Consider the following 23,588-nt stretch of genomic DNA (forward strand, 5'->3'; position numbering starts at 1 on the left):
CATTCACTAGAGACCAGTGACATCACAGAGAATGCAGCCTATTCATTCACTAGAGACCAGTGACATCACAGAGAATGCAGCCTATTCATTCACTAAAGACCAGTAACATCACGTAAAATGCAGCCTATCCAATCACTAGAGAACATTGATACCACTGAGAATGCAGCCTATCCAATCTCCAGTGATTGGTGACATCACTGAAAATGCAGCCTATTCATTTATTGGAGAAACATAACATCATTGAGAGCTTAACCTACCAGCCTATCAATATACTAGAAATTGATGACATCACTGAGGGTGCAGCCAATCCTATTCTTTCTGTGTCTCTACATTTAAGCTGTTGGTTTCTCTCATTTCCACTTCTTTGCATTGCTGCCACCCGAGATGACCAACTTGCTTTTAAATCAGAAACAATAGATTAGATATTAGAATAGATTAAATAATAAAAATGATGTAAGTTTCAAGCCGGAGACTAGCAATTCCCATATTTACATCTCTTCCAAGATTTCTTTGCTGGATTAGTGGCTCTGTACAAGAGACTCACTAAATCACTAAATCCTGGTGCTACAAAATACCATCGGCTTATGTAACACCGCAGCTTGCGTCCTTCCTAACATGATGTCCCATTAAAATCTACTCATTTGGAGATTCACTGCTTTGAAACAAAAGTATGCGAGAAGGAAACTTCAATATGTGTTGCATTATACACCCACAGCATTGGCCTGGCTTCACGCTGCCCCATGTTTAACTGCAGCTGCCGTCCGCAATTGATGATACCGACCCCATGCTCTTGTCCCTCCCCGCAGTGTGGGAGCGCGTTAATTACTGCTTTCAATGAGCAGAATGCTTTTATTTATCTCATCTGGGGTCTGCGTGCATGGAGAGAAAGTATAGTCATTCCCATTGTTTCTAAATAATATATTTGCGACCAGCCTAATAAAACTAAACTACCAAAATGCTTTTTCTTTGCACAGTGGGCATTAAAAGGAGGCTTTTGACTTAAAAGGGGTTGTAGTGGGTTCTGGGACAAAAAGGCATACGGTACATAGAGAGGGTGGCTTGCATATTAAATATGGCCATAAGGGGGCCTAACAGCAAAAATACAACATTATTAATAAACTGTTTTTGTAAAGCACAAACCTATTCCGCAATGCTGTACAATAAATAGGGGTAGCAATGACTGATACAATGACACAGGAGGAGGAGAGGAGCCTGCTCAATAAGAGCTTACAATCTAAGGGGTAGGATCAGCATCACTCCCTGACAAATGGTATGTATATTTCACATTAGTCCAAAGAGTTTATAATCTAAGGGGTATGATCAGCATCAATCCTTGACAAATGTTATATATATTTTACATTGGTCCAAAGAGCTTACAATCGAAGGGGTAGGATCAGCATCATTCCCTGACAAATGGTATATATATTTTACATTGGTCCAAAGAGCTTACAATTTAAGGGGTAGGATCACCATCAATCCCTGACAAATGTTACATATATTTCACATTAGTCAAAAGAGCTTACAATCTAAGGGGTAGGATCAGCATAAATCCTTGACAAATGTTATATATAAATTTACATTGGTCCAAAGAGCTTTCAGTCTAAGGGGTATGATCAGCATCAATCCCTGTCAAATGTTTTATATATTTTACATTGGTCCAGAGATCTTACAATCTAAGGGGTAGGATCAGCATCAATCCCTGTCAAATATTTTATATATTTTAAATTGGTCCAAAGAGCTTACAATCCAAGGGGTATGATCAGCATCAATCCCTGACAAATGTTATGTATATTTCACAATGGCACTCAGTCCTATGGCAGATGGATCCCCCCAAATGCAAGTTGAGCTTCATTATTTTGTGCACATCCTGACAAGTTTCCTTTAATGAGGGTATAGGAATTACATATTGATCCTAAAATTATTATTTGCATTCAGATACAATGTATCATTCATGGTGATAACATTGATTTGTTTGTAAGCAGACCAATCACAGCACTAGTTGTCATTTCTCTTTGCACAGAACATTGCATTGTTAAAGAGAACATTACAATATATATAAACATTTGGCTAAACATTTTCATGAAAAATAAAACTGAAGCTGGCTAAAAATAGAAGCTCTAAATATTCTCAAAGCACAGTCTAAGAATGATTTGTTATGCCAGATTTGTCATAGAGTTATTGTAAAGCTAAGTGATGCATACTAATGCTGCTAGATTTGTTGTGGGCATCCAGGCATCAGTGGTCTCTGGTAGGGTTAAGTTTCACATTGCAATACGCACTGACTGGCATGCCTGTATCTAATGGATGGTTCCAGTGTCTACGCAGTTGTGTTCAGCTCTCAGTAGAATGGATGGGCAGCCTTGAGCACCGGCATCCTAATTTATAGAGAAAATTATCCTCTACACGGCTTCAGTGATGTCAGGAAATATCGGGTATGAGTGATGCGCGCTGTGTTGCAGGGATACCAACTTGGTACTAAATGGCTTGCACACTCTGCTGCTAAAGAGGACTGGTCGCTTATGGGAAACAGAACACTCAGCCTTAAGTTATGACAACCTTGTAGTATAACCAATACAATTAGATGAGACTGACACGTTGGCTTGATGTTTCACCAAACCACCGGACCTCACCTGTAATTGTGTGTGCTTTCGGTTTAGGTGTACCTTTCGCTGAGGGATAAACTAAACTCTCTGATGAGATGTCATTTCTAACTTTGTTCTATAACTCACATCTTGGTTGGTGTTCTGATCTTTGGCCTTTTAATACGTTCAGCTAATTGCAGTTTCCTGTATTCTTGTTCCACGTCTGAAAACTACTGGGACCAAAAATCAGCTTTACATCCAAGCCAGCCTTTCCCAAACTTTTCATCTTAGAGGAACCCCTCAAATAATTCCCAAGTCCTTCAGAACCCCTGCTAAAACCAACGTATTGGGTGTAAGTGAGAAACGTGCCCCTTGTATTAAACCAGAACTAAACTGAAAATAAAAAAAAAACATTTACCTTTAATCCTGAAGATCTCTCGATGGCCCTGGACCTTCGGTTGATCGGGTCCCACATCGTCCTAGAATTCCTCAGAGGAAGCACCAGGTGCTGCCATCTTCTATCTTTTATTCTGGTCTCCTTCCTGCATCTCCCGATCTCGCACTGAGTAGGTGGAAATCGGGTGACGTAGTCCTCTGCTAAGCTGATCTGTACATGTGTGAGATCATCATCTCTTTACCCGTAGTGGAAAAAATGCCCCATGATCGAGCATGCGCAGAAGGAGCAGCCAGAGCCTCCCGCAATGCGTGACGTATAAATCCTGAGAGGCTCCGTGCAGTGATCAAGACTTAAAAGGGGTGCTGCTGAACCCTTTACATATAAGGATTGTCTACCATTTTATTTAAAGTAAAAATTTGGAGTTTAGGTCAACTGTTCTCTTTACAGCTGTGGTCTGAATGCCCTCCTTATTGCAGACCTAAACCCACAATACTCACCTGTGCTTGTTCTGTCGTAGGGCACAGCCATCTTCCTTATTGACTTCCTTCTTTCAATCTTTGTCCATCTTTGTTGGCCGATCTGGGATGATTAAACTCCTGCACAGGCATGGGGGATCATTCAGTCCCAGCGAGCACTGGGGAAATGAGGAATGTTAGGTATTCTGGCAACCAAATCTGGGCTATGCAGGCTTTTTTGACTATGGAGTGACCAGACAGGGTATTGCAGAAAATACATCATTGGTCCCTTTCTGCAGTAAGGACCTGCCCGATCCAGCTTTTTTATGTAAATTTTTATTAAAGATTTTAACATATATAAGAATACAACATAGCAGGATCACAAAACAAACACATAAAACATATATTAAACAATAGGAGAAGGGTAGGTGTAAAAATGCTGATTGATGTCAGAACATAAAAATAAACATCATGAACCACAGGAACATAGACAAGATTACAAATACACCTGAGATTTTCTAAACCTTTGTATCAATTATATCAATACACAATCATTACTTGTCTAGCATCAAGTGGAACAAATGAGCATTCTTAAATAAACGCCTCTGCAAAACCAAAAAATGGGAACAAAAGGAAAGGAAAAAGAAAAAGACGAGAACAGGGAGAAGTCCAAGATCTCACTAGGGAAACAACTGGTCCAACCAACCGTATTTGAAGTTCAAATGAGCAACACAAAAAAAAATCTGATCCAGCTTTTTTTAAAGTGGAACTTTACTTAGCTAAAATGACTCCCAGTGTAATTTTTCTGTCTCTGACACCTTAGAAAGGTCAATCATGCACAACTCAAGGTCCCTTGCAACCTCGATTGTAGACCCTAGATTGTAGAAATCCTAGGGTTCCATGGAACCCCTGTTTGACAATGGCTGATCCAGGGGGTCACCAATGTTTAACCATGGCAGCTGACAATCAGTGATCGTTCCACTTCCTTTTTATTTAAAACCGTTATGTGCTTAGTAGAAAAGCGGGTCCCTGACCAGCATGCTACAGAAAAGGACCCTTGCTTGTTTTTGAATTGAGGTAGTGGTCACTTTCTGCAGAGGTCTGACGTTCCCTTCTGTAAGTCACCAGTAGAGGTTACCTGTCAGCACGGAGCATGCTCTTTACTAAATGTAGAGCTAATAGAGTTCTTGCTCAGACCTCTGCAGAGAGACAACGTTTTCCCAATAGAGAGCAAAGATCCTTCTCTGCATCTAGCTGACAGCTGACTGAATAAAACAAAAACACTAATTTTTACACTCGGATTGTGCTTGCCTAATTTAAATCTCTGTTTGACAGAGCCACATACGTTGGGTGCTTTAGTATTTAACACTGTACGGCTTCCTCTTATCCAGGCAGGTCAAAAACTTTGACATGGAGTGGCCTCTCACATTGAAGCTGAAATATCAGACTCATGCAAAGTCAATAAAGCTAAATAAAGTGAAATTTCAAGTTTTGCAGAATATTTTAGCAGATTTTCAAAAAAGCTTAACTCCAACTAAAATGTAGTTTTACATACACTTATCCTTTCAGAATGTATATTCTAATTTCCAGTTGTTACCTCCATTGCCCTATTGAGAATAATGAAACCGGTCTTATAATGAGAGTAATAAAATATGATGTGTATTATATTGTGAGTCTATTTCCAGGCATCTCTACGGCTCCAACGCTCTCTACACTGATATAACCTTGAGTATTGAATAACCGTACGCTTCACCTTATATTCAAATAGCTGCAGACGCTTCCCGCAATTCAAATCACATTCACTCTTCCTATATTCATTTTATAGTTTTCATGTTTTTATTCCTTTACAAAGCGCTCCAAACACTTCACCACCAGTCATATTATTATTACAATATTTATTACTGTGACTGTTATAGTTATACCCGATGTATATCCATCATATACTGGTGTATTTCGGGATACCTATAGATAATTTATATAGAGAATATTACACACAACAATAAATCATTTATGTCGTCTTCTGTTCTCAATGCAGTCACATATCTTCTATTGTCAATACTTGTATAATCCAAATCATGCTGCTGTTCTGTGATCCGCAATTTATAACTATTTTCTTTACAATCCAATATAATGGACAGCTTGGAAACAGTTGTAGAAGTTTCTTTTCCTTTTATATATTTACATTGAAAAAATGTATGTACTGCTGTCATTTGATATAGACAACGAGACATTCATAGCCTCTGAAGAGCTTACAACTATATTCTATCCCAAACCATGGCCTCTATAATTATGTATTTTATGATTAATATACATTTATATATCTTTGACATATACCACAGTGCTGTACAAAGAACACTAAGCCAGTCCCATCAGTCTCTGTGCAGAGGAGCTGACATTCTAATGTCCCCCCACAGTCACACACTAATATACATTTATATAGCTCTGACATATACCACAGTGCTGTACAGAGAACACTGAGCCAGTCCTATCAGTCTGTACAGAGGAGCTGGTATGCCAATGTCTTCTCCCTTTGCGTGCACTTTCCTTAAAAATATTTTTAGCAGCATCTCCTCCAACTTCTTTGTTTTTATATCTTCATGTCTGTTTGTGTTTTCAGTCCTGGTGGTGGTTTGTATGGCATTGACAGCATGCCAGATCTTCGGAAGAAGAAGCCAATCCCGTTGGTCAGTGATTTGGTGAGTAAAGTTTATTTCTCTGTTTGGCTTCTACATGCCAATATTCCGAATATCCATAAAGTTAACATGCAGTTTTAATTTTCATTATACTCATGCAGTCCCATCATTAAATATAGGGAAAAAAGACATAGACAAGTAATGCCATCCTCATTAGAACTGGCTGCTTTTGTCCACCATGTATCAGTATTTTCTCTACAATTCTTTTTAAACTAGATGGGAAGGAGCTCTAGGTGGGTAGTGGCCCCTGTATTGTAACCCAACTTTTCAGTAACCAACCAAAAACAGTCGCGTGGGTACTGAAAAGTGCGGGGTGGTGCACCCAGCTAAAAGGGGCCGGGAGAACACTGAGGTATATATAGATAAAGTGTTTAAAGCTGCAGTGATGAGGAGGAGACCTGGTTCTGGTTTTGTTAGCTCTCGTCTATGAAAAACATGTGGCTTTCTTAACTACCCCGGTGGGCAGTTCTGGCTGATATAAAAATAATGCCCCAACTCCCATAGATGCCCAGAAGTGTACACTTCAGATGGGAGATATTTTAGAACTTTTCTCCTTAACTCCTCATCTTTTTGATTTACATTGATCAGTAAAGCCATTGATCAGTAAAGCCATTGATCAGTAAAGCCATTGGTATAAGGAGTAAAGAACTGCTAAAGATCTGAATAGGATCTACTTCGTAAACAAGACTTGGAGCCTTCTGACTAAAAGCTTTGACTAACCCTGTATTTGTTAGTTTAATAAACTATCCCATTTTGGTGGTGTAAAAGAGAAATCATACATCTCTACATGGAAAACAAAATATCCAAATATTCTCCGCTCTGGAAAAAACAATTTGAATTCATATCTGAAGGTTCTAATTCATTGTATCTTTGGTAGAAGTTATTCCCTATTTAATGTACAGCGCTAAGTAATATGTTGGCCCTATATAAATACTGTTTAATAATAATAGTCACAGTCAACTGGGCTTGTTCTTCTAAAGTTAAAATGTTTTTCAGCCTTTTCAAGCCATCATTCTGATGAAGCATCTTGGAGAGCTGCGAAATGTCTTCATAGCTTGGAAGACTATTCGGCATTACAAGAATAAGTCCAGTTTATTATGACCAACTACCAATAGAATATTATTATTAATATTATTATTATTATTATTATTATTATTATTATTATTATTATTAATAGTAATAAACAGGATTTATATAGTGCTAACATATTAGAACTGTATATTAAATAAGGATTAACTACTAGATGTACAATGACCAGTATGAATGAGTACCTTCAGGCATTAATTAAAATAATTTTTGTAGAGCGGATATAATTTTGAGGTTCTGTTTTCCCATTTAAAGAATAGATATGACTTGATTTAAGTTCTGTAGGACTAGGAATAATACTGAATTATATATGAAGCTCCTGGTAAGTATCCTACAGGTAATGTATTGACCTTAACTCTTCTCACTAACACAAAATGTTTCTTATAGCCAATCCCTTAAAGTATTTCCCCCTCTGCTTCTATAGTTGACAATGTGTTGCATTAACCTATTGCAATTTTTTTATATGCCGACCCTTCAATTAACAGGCAATGGTAAGTGGCTGCACCTGTAGCTGCAAGACTTCATGATTTAGTAGATTCTATTCTGCTCCATTCTCCCCTCCTAAAAATTAGTTTTTTTACCCTACATCACTGATTTAATGGACTGTAAATTGGCTAAATGTTTTACTGCTACGCTACCTTAGAGACTTCATATTGGCGTAAGATGAGGCTTTTAAATATACAGAGCAACCTTTGGCAGGGTTGGAGGTATGAATATTAAGGTGGGAGGTGCACCTTGCTTTATTATTGAAGGTATACACAGGGTAAAGTTGTCAGATAACTGGCCCCAATAGTGTTATTTGCTACCAAATGGGTATTCTAGCTTTTCGTACTATCCACTGCTGCACCTAAGGATTGTACACTTTATATATGGCAGGTAGTTGGGTACACCAATCAGTACGGGAAGTGGATGTTGTTTGTAAATGTTTGCTTCCACATATTACCCCTCTTTTCACATTTCTAGGGTTTATCAATCAGATTGGAATCTTCAACCACTTTGTCGTGGGTTGTATCAGGACTAGGTTGGGAGTTATAGTCTTACTCATTCACATTCTTCTGGCCTAGGTTTGCCTGTTTTTGTTGGGTTCAGTATAGGTATAGTTTTTCCGGAAACACAAGAACTGTAGAGAGTTCTAACCTGCGTTGGTGTTGAATAGTCTGGGTGTTGAATTCCTCAAACCCAGGGTTTGTTGTTCATTTCAATATTTTTATTCCAGTTTTCCCCAATCTGGAAACAATTTGTGCAATAAGATTTTGATAATGCAACCCTAACCACCGAAGACCGCTATTGGGCCTACCTCACCTCCCATATTGGCCTGTGTCAACATTTTTATACGGGCATCTCAGCAATAAGCATTGACTTGTATTTGTACCTTTGAGGTGAGTGGAACTGACCCTGTCCCTCACTTGAGTCAAAATATTGACTCAAATTGTTGTAAAGTTGCACAAGTAACCACTGGAGTATATCTAGGGTTCCTTATTGAGAAACACTGCTTGAAGCTGTTGCCTAAAAATTGCTGGCCCAAACCCTACGTGCCAAACCTTGATTTACATAGCCAGGTATAATCTGTTCTGGCATCTCTCAGGTTCATTAGACTCAGTGATGGGCACTGAATGTGGATTTTTCTCACATTCAGACGATAAGTTTCCTTTTCTTTTTAGCAGCAGTCGCTTGTCCTACCCAAACATGTATACCAGGGTGCCCGTCAGTGTATCTCTGCCTATATATGTAGCCTGAAGAGCCTTCACTGGCCGACCCTGGTTATATATGACAATTTTCATCTTAATTTGTTCCTATATAACATTGTTGCATAGTTATCCTACCCTAACAATTTTTATTTAAATTCTTTTTTGCATTTTATTTTGTTAATTTAGCTTTGCTTTAAACCAACCCAGCACTAAAGATTCACCGAGTGATCTGCAGGAGGTGACATTTGACCACAGAATTTTAGCAAGACTGAGACCTAAGTGCTACTAATAACATTCTGGGTTTCCACCAGTGAAATTTATCTGTCTGATTTAACTTCTCCAACTGCATTCTGCCTACAATAAAATCAATACAAATATGACCAAAATGAGTAACAAATAGAAAAATATATTCTGAAAGGGCCCTTTATATATTGCGTGTGCCTAAAATTAGAGGAAAACTGTTCACGGTGCTGCTATAATCATTTTTCAATAAAACAGTGTGATTATTTCTTAATCATTTTTCTAAGCACGCTTGTGTTCGTGAAGTAGGGAATTAATACTGTAAATGATGATAATAAATTGTAATAGATTGGTTTACCAAAGTGCTCTCTTGTGTGAATAATTTATTAATCGGTCTCAAAAGTTCACGAGAAGCTCAATTAATGGTTTAAATTATGACATAAACCGCAGTTCTTAAATCGTCACCTATGATTAAATATAATAAAGCTAGGAGAATAAAAAAATTATGGCAACGACCTTTTAACATGCTGTGTAGCGAATCCCAGGATACATCAGTGTTCACCTATTGCAAAGTAGATAGTTCTGTTGCAATCATGATTGAAAGAACTGCAAGTTACGAGTTAAAAACTTTTGGGCCCACACCACATTGCCAAAAAAAATACTTCGGGGACAGGGCACCCCCTTGGTGAATGGAGTTTGGAAAGTGCAGGCTTTTCACTGCTGGAATCAGTAGGAGTTTCAAGAAGCTTTGTGATGCTTTCCCCCATGATTGTGAGAACTTTCAGTGAAAGAACCCCATAAAGTGCACCTGTTCTTAACATCCAGTGGAGCTGCCATTTGTAAGAATAAAATAATCAGCATTCGCAATGGATGTGCAACAAATGATGCATTTATTGATGCATGTTAAAGTGTATTTGTCACTCCACCCAAAGTGCAGACCCTTTTCAGTTCCTACATTTCTCTTTAGAATCAGGTTCCTGAGGAGGACACTGGGTTCTAGGTCCAGTTTGTGCTCAGAGCCTTAATTTGTTTGCATGTCCAAATCTACTCCCCTTTCCTACCTCCCAGATGCTGAGCTGCTCATCTAGATGCAGTTCCTTCCCTTTGAAATGCTCAGTTCTACCGCTTGTATTTGAGGCATTTAAAACCAATCCCTGTACCCGCTGCATTGGCTAGTCTGGCAGATGGCACAAATAGCCCCAAAGAAATCTTATATTATTTTAGGCTTTGGTGGATAAGACAGGTTCACTTTAACATGCATTGGGGCACCAGGCCTATTTTTTTGCCTTCCTCTGCAGATCACAATCTGATATTCCACTTGCCCTTTATTGCCTGCTTTTGTTATTTTTTTAAAAATGTACCTAGATTTTATTAAGTTCATAAAGTTATTGTTCTGTATTACCATTGCAGTCTCTGGTCCAGTCCCGTAAGGCCTGTATCACCTCCGCTATGGCCACTCGCACTTCTCTCAAGGACGAAGACCTGGTAAGCAAAATTTTTAGATCGGAGAAAGAAGTTGATTTTTAAAGAATATAGTATTTGACCTGTACCATTGTGGTCATCTTGCATTTGTCTACCTAACCCCTGTTTCTTGCAAGACAATTCCCATATGGATAACACAGCGTAAAAATATGTACTAGATTAAATTACCAAGACCAGTGCTGTGTAAGATTTGAGTCCTTACCTGAAATCGTCCAGTTCTTGTGTTAATGATAGCAAGACAAGGAGCTGCAGTCTTGTTTAGTTTTTTGTGATTTATTGTATTATATAACTGCCCTCTGTGGGTTTTTTCTGTTCCAGAAGTCACATGTGTACAAGAAAACCCTACAAGCCTTAATCTACCCCATTTCCTGCACAACGCCCCACAACTTTGAGATTTGGACTGCCACCACCCCCACCTATTGCTACGAGTGTGAAGGTCTCCTGTGGGGTATTGCACGGCAAGGGATGCGCTGCACGGAGTGTGGGGTCAAATGTCATGAGAAGTGCCAAGACTTGCTGAACGCTGACTGTCTGCAGCGTAAGTTTTTGTAATGAAATTCAAAATTAATCTATGATATTATTTAAAAAAAATGTTTATTTTTTTTTTTAAACATGGGTTCAGGCATGTCTTATTATAGTAAAGAATCGATCATAGGCTTTATTATAATAAAGAATCGATCATAGGCATTCCTTTATGTATGGAAATTGTATGTGAAAGATATTCAAATGTATATCTAGTTCTCATCATCGTCACCACTGAGCAGAGAATGCAATACACTGATTGTAAGGCCATGGTCGCCAGACGCCAGTCCCCCAATCTAATGTTGCACTGTTCACCTAGGATCCTATACAATTCACTGCAAGCCCCTGGTCCAACATCAGTGCTTCCTAGATGCCAGTCCCCCAATTTAATGTAGCACTGTTCACCTAGGATCCTATACATTCACTGCATGGCCCTGGTCCAGCATCAGTGCTCGACAAATGCTAGTCCCCCAATCTAACGCCTATAGCAAGCCCCCTCTCAGCCTCTGCAGGCTCATTGTGCCATCCCAGCAAACTGTTGCCCCCAGGACTTCTCTGCATAGGGGAGAGGGCATCTGGGGAAAGACTGACAGAGGACCAGGAGCACACAGATAATGCACTACAAAGGATTTCAACGGAGACGAGTTCAAAATACAGGGCCAGAGATTTTACACAGGTAATCAGTCTACCAGACGAGGTATCCAAGGATAAAGGAAAAGCAGAGTCAGGGTCACAGGCAAAAAGTCAGTCCAGACAGCATACAATGACGGGTTTGGGAAGAAGAGTCAGCAAAAGTAAATCCAACAAAACACACCAGCAGCAGGTCAGCCCAGTTTAAGTCTACAACAGGTAACTGGTGACTGGGAGCAGAGAGGCTATAACGTCACATCGGCCAATGGAAGGACAGGATTTGAGACCAGGAACTCCTCTACTCATTGTCTGCAGGATTAACTCCAAATCACCTTCTGCACTGGATCGCGAGAGACCAATCACAGCTAAAGGGAAACCGGGGATGCCACTGACAATTCTAGCAAAGAAATGACAGCTATTTGCCTGATTTCCCTGTTTTTTTCCTAACACTCACTAAACTATAAGACCCCAATGTAATACCGATGGTCAAATCACGCACAATTTAAAGCTAATCCAACAGACCTCTACTCACTCCTCATTGCTGTTCCCACAGCTACGGCACACACACTTGGGGAAAGAGGGTTCTCAATGATCATTAGCTTTACAAAGTCCGAGCATAGTTCAGCAGGAAGTTGAAATATCATAACATTTGTTTCCTTTTCCTATTCTCTTGCATCTCAAAGACTGTAATATCTAATTCACAGGTGGCAAAACAAACACTGGGCACAGGTACTTTTCAGTCCAAACACCTCCCAAACAGTCTTTTTCCTATGTAATGTGGAAAAATTTGAAACAAAATTGGAATTTTATTGGTGTCCAAGTACAATCCAAGAAAGAAGAAGCCCCAAAAGATGAATACCCATGCCGCTTGTATTAGAACTGCTTAGACATATGGTTTTTGAAAGTTCATTTTAAATTGACAAACCAGTTTTTAGTGCACACCGGGGACATTGGCCCACCAGTTGATTATGATATTCTGGTTCACGGTCATTGGCTCTCTAGAGAGTACAAAACGGTTGTTGCTTGCAAGTTGACGATAATTGTTCTCTGTTGCGCTTAAGTATAGACTGCTGCAGGTATTTCCCCCTCCCCCCCACCCTCAAATTGCAAACAGATAAATCTGTAAAGCACAACCGGTGGTTTTGAAGAACGGAGTCACTGGATGAATCCAGTTGTTCTTGGACACAGATCTTTTTTTCTTCCAGCATCCATCGCTCCATTAGAGGGAACCTGTAGTGAGGAAGTATAAAAGCTTCAATTGCTAATCTCTGTCACAAAATGCCCATTCCTTGGTTGTCCTACTGATCAATGAATTCAGCACTACTGATTAGTAACCAGTATGCAGGATTGGAACACAAGCTGACATTCTTAACCTAGGTCGGGTTAGTGTCTCAAAGTATTTGCCAATTATCTTGGTCAAGTATTTTTTCATGGTTGACCTTCTAGTGACAACAGACCCCTCGCTGCCCCTTGGTCTCAGGTGTTTTCTCACAAAACCTTGCTTACAGCCATGAAATTTTATCCTGGTTCTGTCCTGCTTACTGACACATAGTTTAATGAAATATGAATACTCCTGGCTGTGTTTTCTCTCTGTTTGTGTCCTTATGAAGGTGTTCATCCATCAGATCATTACCTGGAAGGATTGCCGGCTCTGTGTCTTCCTGACTCTGTCTGCCACCTGCCAGCCGCTGGTTATGTGTGACAGTAATTTCCTTTCCGCTATGCTTTCCCCCCCATTGAGTTAATCACAGCTCTCTTCTCCTCTGGCTTACTATGTGTTCATATAACTCTGGCAGCCGGGATCACACCATCAGCTAAACATCAGCTATTTAAAGTGAACCTGTGCAGCCAGGACTTCTTTTTTAATGAAACCATTTGGGGCTTTGATCCTTATAATTTTATCTTTGATTTATCAGTTGACAACATATGGTTCCAGAAGGCTGGGTCTATTTCCATACGTTACAAAGCATTAGAGTTATGCTCATTAGCGGTTGTTTCATATGTATACCCCTTGCCATTTTTTTCTGTTCAAATCTTTTGGTAGATAAATAAGCATCCTCACAGTGTTCACACTATAAACGTTAGAGAGCTCTTTAGATCTTGACATGATGACATCACAAATGACAACAGCAAACAAAATACCAAATCCTCCATATCCAAGGTTTACATAAGACCGGTTCCATCAGCATAGTCCCTATGTACATTCTAATCATTGGCATCAAACGTGGGACACCTAAATCTTAATGAATGAATTTGGTTATAATAGTGGTGATAATATACTTACCTTTTCCACCTAACAAATCTGCATTTACTCCAATATAAGCATAGGCATAGTTTAAAACAAGATCTAATGTTTGTCTGTTCAAATGTGTTAAAGTCAACCTTTTTCATGGGATGTACTTTCACATGCCTGAGTATATGTGTGTCATATTTTACTCAAGTTTGGTACAAAGAATGAACCAACAAACATACCCATAACCAATATGTGATAACCTTTGGTTTCTGTAGGAGCGGCAGAGAAAAGCTCGAAGCACGGAGCAGAAGACCGCACGCAGAACATCATCATGGCCATGAAGGATCGCATGAAGATCCGGGAGAGAAACAAACCAGAGATTTTCGAGCTGATCCGAGATGTGTTCACCGTCACCAAAGTGGCCCACGCCCAACAGATGAAGACTGTGAAACAAAGCGTGTTGGATGGCACCTCCAAGTGGTCAGCCAAGATCACCATCACTGGTGAGCCTATGACTTTTCAGTTGAAGTGTAGCTCCACCAAGAGCTATTCTAGAGATAAAGGCAGAAGGAATAGGAATCTTTTTCAGATATCTATTGCTAGTTTTGACCCCCTCATCCATGCATTCACCAGGACAGGAAGTGGGGTTAACTTAGTCATACAAGGCTACCAAAAATTCTCACCCTACATCACTTCGTTCAAAGCTGCACCTTTACAAACCTTCCTATCATGCCCCAATCTCTGTTTCCTTTCCCCCTGATGGGGCTGAAACCTTCCCACCCTTTTCTGCTACCTGCACTTTCCTATTGGCCAATCTGTCTGCCCATCACATTGATGGACCAATAAGAATATGTGGGGCTGGTCACAAAAAAACAGGAACGGTCAGAACCTTGTTCTTTGCACCAGAAAGGACTCGGGTTTGTCTGGAAGGTTTGGGCAGTTACTGCAGATTTGTGTACCTCTAGATACCTGGACTTCAGTAGTTTTGTCTTTTAAAAGGGATGTAAAAAAAAGCACCCCCATTAGGGTATATATTATGTTCCCATTGACCCCGAGAGGTGTTTTCTATATAAACATTTGTATTAATAAATTGAACAGAGTAAACAGATTGCTGATGTTATTCAACAAATGTTGCAGTAAAGTGATGTATTAATGGGCCGGTATGTCTCACACAAGTGTCACCTTTCTTCCAGTTCTCTGCGCTCAGGGTCTTCAAGCCAAGGACAAAACAGGCTCCAGCGACCCCTACGTCACTGTGCAAGTGGGGAAAACCAAAAAGAGGACCAAAACCATCTATGGCAACCTGAACCCTGTGTGGGAGGAGAAATTTCATTTGTAAGTACCACAAACCAGCCAGAACAAAAGGGAGCTATTGTCATTTCAACCAATTAGAAACCAGTGTTTCATATCTGAATCTAGTTCTTCTTCTAATGGTCTGACTTCAGGGCTAAGCCTCTCCAACATTCATCCACCTGTGCACAGACTATAAACATTAAACTTTGCACACAATGTTAGCAGACTTTAAAAGAGTTTTGAAACAAACCTCCCTGACCCCTTCGTAGGTGTGCTGGTAATGTCAAGGTATTCCTTCTCCTGGATGGTTTCGTACAGCCAAGAGCACCCGCTGTTTGTTTATATCAGTGGGCTGGCAGGTTGCCAAGATTATCTTTTTTCATTGCCCTTGTATTGTAAAATGTATACATGAATTTCTCTACACTGCTTTTAGATATGGAGATCAATGAGGCTTGTTTCCATGTGCTTTTACAGCCGGCTCAGTTTGTCTGATCTGTGCCCCAAGTTCACTTTAAGACTACAGATCCATATTAAATTCTGACTTTCTGCCCTCATTGCTCCATCTTTTGGTTTTGTGCAGCAGATGTCATTGTCCTATTTGATTAGCTGTAATTTTCTATTGTGCCTCTTTCACATGTGCTATTTGTGGAACGACATCAGATCGCTAATGAATCATTGTGAAATTGTAGAGCGCAGAGAAAATGATCCCAAATTAGAGTTCCCGTATGGCTGAATAACGTTACACAATAATACGTCTGTCATATGGGGCGGTATTTGTACACCATGTTACATTGCTCAGATCAGAACCTCTGCGGGTTGTTCATTGTCTCAAATGAGTCTCGGTCGACCTCAGCATTCATAGACAGTACCAAAGCCTTAGGACAATTAATTCATTAGATCATTTCATTAATTCATCAAACTTGATTTGCTGCAAGCCGTCAGCTTCATTATAGGCTCACTTCTAAATAGTCTGAAAATAAAATCATATGAGCACAGTCACAAAAAGAATATGTAAAGAAACAGTAAAAACAGTCATAGAACTCAAGTTGGGGACTTTGGCTAGACTGAGATGATGTCATCAGTCTGCTGCAGATAAGAGAAAGCATTTCCTCACTCTCCTCTACCAGCTTGTCAGGCTGCAACATTGTAACTTTATAGCAAGTCATAGAATGAAAGGGTTCAGCAGGGGGGTGATTTGTGCCAGACAATTGTCAACAAAGCTGGGAACTGCATAACCACCAGGATTTTCATGACTGTCACTTTTTAGTTGGCAGTCTAGGAAGTAGATGGTGTCCCTGGGTGATGCCTGCTGCTAGATCCTGGGTTTAGGTTACTTTGAGAGAGTCCATAAATATGTCTGCCAACTCAAGACCCCTTTACCTGTAAATTTGAAATCTGTAATTAAGGTGAGTGATTCTCCAACAACCCCACTCATCACAGTGTTGACGTGATTTTTTTACAATCATGTATTAATTCTGTATTGGAAGTGTGAATCTCCTAGGAATTGGTAATGAAGGTGATTCATAAACACCCCAAATGCAGGCTTTTTTTATCTCCCACATCCTCATGTATCATGTACCTACGTGCAGATTTTTTTCTACATCCACGACTTCATCCATTTGCATGCAAAGAAAAAGGGATATTTGTGCCCAGTGTACATAGGGCACCTCATTATCTGAATCTAAAAGACTGTTGCAGCTACTCTCCCTATATCATTGTTGCTATATCAAACAATGGGAAAGAATGTGACAAAGCACAAAGTGATGAAGGAAGAGCTGCCAGTTGCACATAAAAGATCTTCTTGAAGCTTGTTTGCAGAGGAACATTTATAACTCAGATTGGTAGAGAGTAGCCTCTGTCGACCTTTAACATGAAGGATCCCCTTGAAATAACTTTTAGGTTTTTAGGGGACCCCTGCTATAATTATTATATATCCACAGCTCACAGTAAGTTAGTGTGGTGGTCAGTGGGAGGTATGGCTTTTATATTGCTGACCTATGGGAAAAGGGTAACCCTTACAGATGCCCAAAAAGATCATTGGTGTTACCTAAACTGACCTGAGAGGAGAAATTGCTCATTGCCCAAGATACCCCTAGCAACCTCCTGGAGGAACCCTGGTTGAGAAACACTGGTGTAGAGAGTAGCTCATAGCTGTAGTCCGCCAGTAGAGGTGAGGCCACTTCCATTCCCCAAAAGGGAGAATAGCTGTAACAGTCTTCTAGATTCAGGTAATGAGGTGGCCTATGCACATTGGGCACAAAAGTCCCTTTTTCTCTGAATATAAAAGGATGAAGTACTGTAAATCACAAGGATGTGTTTAATGAGTAGGACTATTTATCTAGGTTTCCTTCATAGATTAGTCATTTTGATGGCTTTTATTAAAACCAAAATTCTAAATCCCTACTGCGGGACATGTTTATTAAAAGCTAAATAATTTATTCAAATAAAATTCAGTTATTTATTGACCTTTAAGGATTTGCCACAGTTTGCCGTCTCTGACATACTCATGCCATGCATATGTTCCTCTAAACCCATCTCGATTTCGCATTATTGAGCAGTCCCGCCAACATTTTTCCTGCCCTGATCACCTTGAAACTCTCACAGTATTTAAATTGTAAATTGTTGATTTTATGATTAGTTCCCACATTGAGCTGCGGCGCTCAGTTGGGTTAAGTTGCCTTTAAGTGGCCTCCGTAGCGTTGGCATCAAAGTTTGATAACTAGGTCATGATGTCCTGATGGTCCCTGGCCTCCTGCTTTCTACTGTATTATCACCTCTTCACTGGTGAGAATGAGATTATCCTGCCAGTTCAGTCTGGTGTTTTCTGCTGAGATGCTGGGTGCATTAATGTCAAGCAGAGCGCTGTATATGGACGGACGCTACGGCATGCTGGGAGAGGTGCTGTGTATTTGACATGTTGCCGCCATCGCTCCATTAACCTTTTATCAAACAGTGGGTCTCGGTACAAGGCTCATAGGGAGATGTATTGATTACACTTGCCTGATGTTCCCTCCAGACCTGTCCTAATGATCTTGTGTTGATTAACCAAAGTCACTTCTCCGCTGAGGAACACCGACTTTAAAGCTGAAAGTTATTTTTCACCCTGACTGTAGACGTAGCCAATCTCTACACAGACAGGTAAATACATCAGTGAAAATGCGGGTCAGTGAAATGGCCAACTTTGGTAATCCAGTTTTGCTGTTCAGTTTTACCACCACACTTCTCAGCAAGATCCCTGTCCTCTGCTGCTGCAGCCTTCCATTTTGGATCCTCAGTCGACCCCTTCATTGGACAGCCACTGAAATGCCCAAATAATACAGACCACAGAAAAGGGACCCTCCTGTAAACAGAGAACAAGAGTGAGGATTCTGGATTAGACTGTCGCTTGGCCATGGCATAGGTAAGTAAAGAAAAGTAATTTCTATTTTATTTAATGCCAGAAATTGTTTAGAATGGGGTAGGGGTAGAGCTAAGAAGGGGGTTGTTATCCTCCCACAAGTACGTTTTATGAAATAGAAATCTAATCACTAAAATCTTTAAAAGGCGAAAGATTTATACGATCTGAAGAGAAACCAGAATATAAAAGACCAACGCTCCAAAACAGAAAATCTAAACTCTAAAATCTCACTAGAATCTTTAGGCTTCATGCCAAAAAGTGTTTTCAATCTGTGGCGTTCATTAAACAATACCCGGTCATTCTGCCCATGCAAACACTCCCTGTTATGGGGTGGCCCCTGTTATCCAAATGCGTTCCTGCATTGTAACATTGGGGGGATCTACAAGCAGCAATGCAAGGTGCAGATGACACTGGAGCAAGAACATGCCTCATATAGTCTAAAAAGGGTTGGAGGAAATCAAATGTGTCACGACTTAAAAAAGGATTTATTAAAGCTAAAAAAACGGTAATTTTTAAACATGCATCAATATAATTTAGATAGGGTTTCCATCCACTTTCAGCTGAAATCCTGCTCCCCCTTACAATCCCATCCAAGCTGCATTATGTCCCCAGACTAACACTGGTAGGAGAATATTGGCCTTTGAGATCAAAAACCCCCTGCACTTACAGTTCTACGCCATAAAAATCTAAATTTTATTTTTCTAGTAAATGCTTCTTTTTTAAATTCCTTTTCAGGTCTAAAAGCCCTTCAGAAACAAATGTCTCCTTTTAAAGGCTTTTTTCCCTCATCCATTTCCCAATTTGCACTTGTTTCATCCACTTGACCTTTGAAATCCTCAAGAGCTGAGATTAATGTTAAAATTTCTGGAGCATTTTTTTCCCAATGGCTGCGCCACCCTGACAGGTGTGGGCCTAAATCTGTGAATAAAGCGAAGGGTGCACCCTCCCGGCTCATCCAATGTGTCACTTTCAGTGATTTGAGGGTGATTAATGGGAGATGTAAATGGCACGGTCTCTCCGGGGTATTGCACCTGATTTCTTTTCACTTAACACTCAACAGCACAGCGTGACGTTGATCCGAGGAAGAGTATAGAGATCAGTCAGGTGACATTGAGGGCCACCATAAACCTAGTAAATAGATTTCATAACAGGCAGCCCTATCATTTTTTACCCAGCTCGGAGTGTTGATGAGACAACAGCATCTCGCATACTCACAGCATGATAGACAATTTCCCAGCATTCAGTTTTGACAGCCGGAGAAGAAACCAAATTTATTTTTGTTATGTTGTAATACAAACAGAGCTTTCTGTTGCTCACGGGGGCCACACACAACACCAGGGTGTGTCCCTACTCTTACCCATGAGCATACCACCACTGGAGTACATATGGCAATGAATAAACTCAGAGGAAATCCTCAAGGCACAATCCAGTAATATTTATTGTTACAGAATCCGTATACCAGCCCAGCTTTTATTGCAGGACCCCTTTCTCAAAGTAGAACTGGGGAAAAAGTGAGGTCGAATGACACTGAATCCCTGCCGTGCAGAGGGACACAGGTCCACCTCCACAACTCCTTCCCTTGTGGGTATGGATGCAGAGAATGACTTTGAGGCCATCACATCAGCATTTCTTTGTGCATCAAATGCTGATAAAATGTTTACAGAGCTCATTAGCGCAGGCTAAAACTCCTACATGTGGAAGTATATCATAATTTCATATTTCCTAAAAGGTTATGGGAATCCTGTTACCTACCTTTGAGAAAGGCAGGACCCTCATAGCTCCGTCTCTCTATGAATTCTGTAAGCTTCATGGCGCAGGCCATGTTTTATATTAGATTATACGCTTTGTGGAACAGACCCAATGTATTGTATTATTAGTGTAAGCTCTATCAGTGCCTTATACCTTTGGTCCTCTAATATAGTGTAAGCTCTATCAGTGCCTTATACCTCTGGTCCTCTATTATAGTGTACGCTCTATAAGTCCCCCATACACCTCGTCTGCTACTTTAGTGGAAGATCTATCAGCCCCTTCTACATCTGGTCCTCTAATACAATGTAAGCTCCAAAAGTCCTTTCTACCTCTGGTCCTCTATTATAGTGTAAGCTCTATCAGTGCCTCTTACCTCTGGTCCTCTATTATAGTGTACGGTCTACAAGTCCCCCATACACCTAGTCTGCTACTATAGTGTAAGCTCTATCAGTCCCTTCTACTTCTGGTCCTCTGATAAAATGTAAGCTCCAAAAGTCCTTTCTACCTCTGGTCCTCTATTATAGTGTAAGCTCTATCAGTGCCTCTTACCTCTGGTCCTCTATTATAGTGTACGGTCTACAAGTCCCCCATACACCTAGTCTGCTACCATAGTGTAAGCTCTATCAGTCCCTTCTACCTCTGGTCCTCTGATAAAATGTAACCTCCAAAAGTCCTTTCTACCTCTGGCCCTCTATTATAGTTCAATCTCTAGCAGTGCCTCATACCTCTGGTCCTCTAATATCGTGTACGCTCTATAGGTCCCCCATACACCTGGTCTGCTACTATAGTGTAAGCTCTATCAGTCTCTTCTTCATCTGGTCCTCTGATAAAATGTAAGCTCCAAAAGTCCTTACTACCTCTGGTGCTTTATTAAAGTGTAATCTCTAGCAGTGCCTCATACCTCTGGTCCTCTATTATAGGGTAAGCTCTATCATTGCTTCATACCTCTGGTCATCCAATATGATGTAATTTCCTTCAGTCCCTCCTGCCTTGTGTTCTCTGTTAGAGTGTAAGCTCTCCTGTGCTGGACCCTCCTATACATGGTTACAATGCAAAAGATGCGAGTTTCCTGCTGAGCTCCAGATCACCCCAGCTGACTCTCCTCTAACATATTGGATGTTTTTTGGTCTTTTTTTTTAATCTGTAATCCATTAAATTCTGACATCTTCTCTAAACACAAGTTGAAAGTACTCCGTGCATAAGATGTAATGTCTTGTTTATGTTTAGAATTTCATTAGCATATTTTTTTATATGTCTGCGGAATTATGCTGGTTTAGAAGTAAAATCCCCTCGGACAAGACGTTGAGAACAGCGTCTGATCACCCGCAGCTGTCAGAATCTCAGCCTTAAATGTGATGTTAGCAACCCCAGCAGACTCAGGGCTGTTACCCAAGCACACGGTAGCATTCCCCTTTGCTCCTCCGCTCAGCAACTAAATAAAAAGTTATTCAGGGAGTGAAGGAGCTGGGCCAGCGTAGACAGTAGTTAGACATTCTCTGTAGAATAGGGGGCTATGATGTGCAGGGAGGGAGGGGCTGTGCTAGGGGATTGATAAATCTTTTTGCAGCTGCAGTAAAAATCATCAATGGCTAGGAAAAACACTGTAAATAACCCTTAAAATATTTAGATATTTTCAACACCCAGAAATACCAGATGCAAGCTTCATTTGCTGTTATAGGTTGAGGTTTGGCTATGCTTTCCCTGTCACCCTAGGCAGGGTGCAATAGACTGGATACTGGAACCATATTTCTCAACCAGCATTGCTCCAGAAGTTGCTAAGGGTTCCGTATTGTAAGAGACTTGCCAACGATCACCACAATAATGTACATTTAAAAAAAGGAAATTGCATCCCACAGCCAAGGCTCGTTGGTCTAGGGGTATGATTCTCGCTTTGGGTGCGGTGCGAGAGGTCCTGGGTTCAATTTCCGGACGAGCCCATGATTTAACACTCACTGTTCACATCTGATTCCTAGTCCCTCACGGAGTTTAAGCTCTCTGGAGAGACAGGACAAAAATGCCTTCTTTTTGTTCTGGGTTGTGTATTCTTCCTTTGGGTGTGTAGGGTCCCAATTTGGACTCCTTTCAAAGAATTCTCCTTACTATTTCAAACGTGCCACCAGCAGATTTAGTTTCCTAAATTTTGCCCTCTAAGAAATTGGGGACAAATTCAGCTTACTCATGCTACGCTGACTCTGAATCTGTGTTTCTCGGTTTCTTTTCGCAACAAAATCCGGAAATGGCATTTTTGAAGATGCACCGTGAGCTGCGGATAAAGAAATTTTAAAAGGGGTTCCCTAAGAGCTGAAAGTTATCTTAAGGGTTCCCCCGTGTTAAAAAGGTAGAGAAAGGCTGACCCACAGCACATAGATTCCCTCCACACAGTCCATACACCAGGCACTAATCTTGTGTGTTGCACATGGCTGGAAACTTCCAGGCTTTCAATTCATTTGGTTTTCTTTTAAACAGCGAGTGCCATAATTCTTCTGACCGGATCAAGGTTCGGGTCTGGGATGAGGATGACGATATCAAGTCTCGGGTGAAGCAGAGGCTGAAGAGAGAATCTGATGACTTTCTGGGGCAGACTATTATTGAAGTGCGGACGCTGAGCGGAGAGATGGATGTGTGGTATAACCTGGGTAAGCGCCATTGTACAAATATGTTACTTGGGATGTTCCTACTTTGCTCCTACTTTATGCATATTTAAAGAGGTCTTAAAACCCATGTTTTCAAACCTGCCTACCCGTCTTCTTCTGTCACTTAAACCCTCATTAATCCCCCCCATTCCATATCCCCCTCCTAAAAAAAAAAAATGTGTAAATGGCTTTTCATATTGCATGGTAACTGCTGAATAGTTTGCAGTGCTGCTTTAATCACCTGCTGTCACCACATTCCTGGATATCTCTGTGAGTGCCAACGCTACTGCATGTGTTTGAGTCATCTCGTCAGCAGAGACCCCGATAATATAAAACTATTCCCCAACCCGGGTCTTTTCATCTGCTCATTAGGGAGGGAAGCGTAGTACAGTCCTCTGAGCTCAGACATCGAGAATCCTCTGCTTCTGTCAGACGCTGCGTGTGCGCAGCTAGCATGAGCGCTATAACGTCTTAATGAGACATTTAGTTTTAATAAATAATTTCTTCT

General features: G+C 40.5%; 1 protein-coding gene across 14 annotated transcripts in view; it reads left to right on the forward strand.

The window, feature by feature from the left end:
• Nucleotides 1-23,588, forward strand: part of UNC13B (unc-13 homolog B) — a 256,653-nt gene that overhangs the window by 164,763 nt on the left and 68,302 nt on the right. For all 14 annotated transcript variants that reach the window (XM_072413562.1, XM_072413563.1, XM_072413565.1 and 11 more), the window contains 6 exons: nucleotides 6,052-6,130; nucleotides 10,552-10,626; nucleotides 10,942-11,161; nucleotides 14,284-14,511; nucleotides 15,202-15,343; nucleotides 22,914-23,083. In XM_072413562.1, the coding sequence (XP_072269663.1) occupies nucleotides 6,052-6,130; nucleotides 10,552-10,626; nucleotides 10,942-11,161; nucleotides 14,284-14,511; nucleotides 15,202-15,343; nucleotides 22,914-23,083 (914 nt within the window). The remainder of the gene's footprint in view (nucleotides 1-6,051; nucleotides 6,131-10,551; nucleotides 10,627-10,941; nucleotides 11,162-14,283; nucleotides 14,512-15,201; nucleotides 15,344-22,913; nucleotides 23,084-23,588) is intronic.

The sequence above is a fragment of the Pyxicephalus adspersus genome, chromosome 6, assembly GCF_032062135.1.
Source record: "Pyxicephalus adspersus chromosome 6, UCB_Pads_2.0, whole genome shotgun sequence".
Lineage (NCBI taxonomy): Eukaryota > Metazoa > Chordata > Amphibia > Anura > Pyxicephalidae > Pyxicephalus > Pyxicephalus adspersus.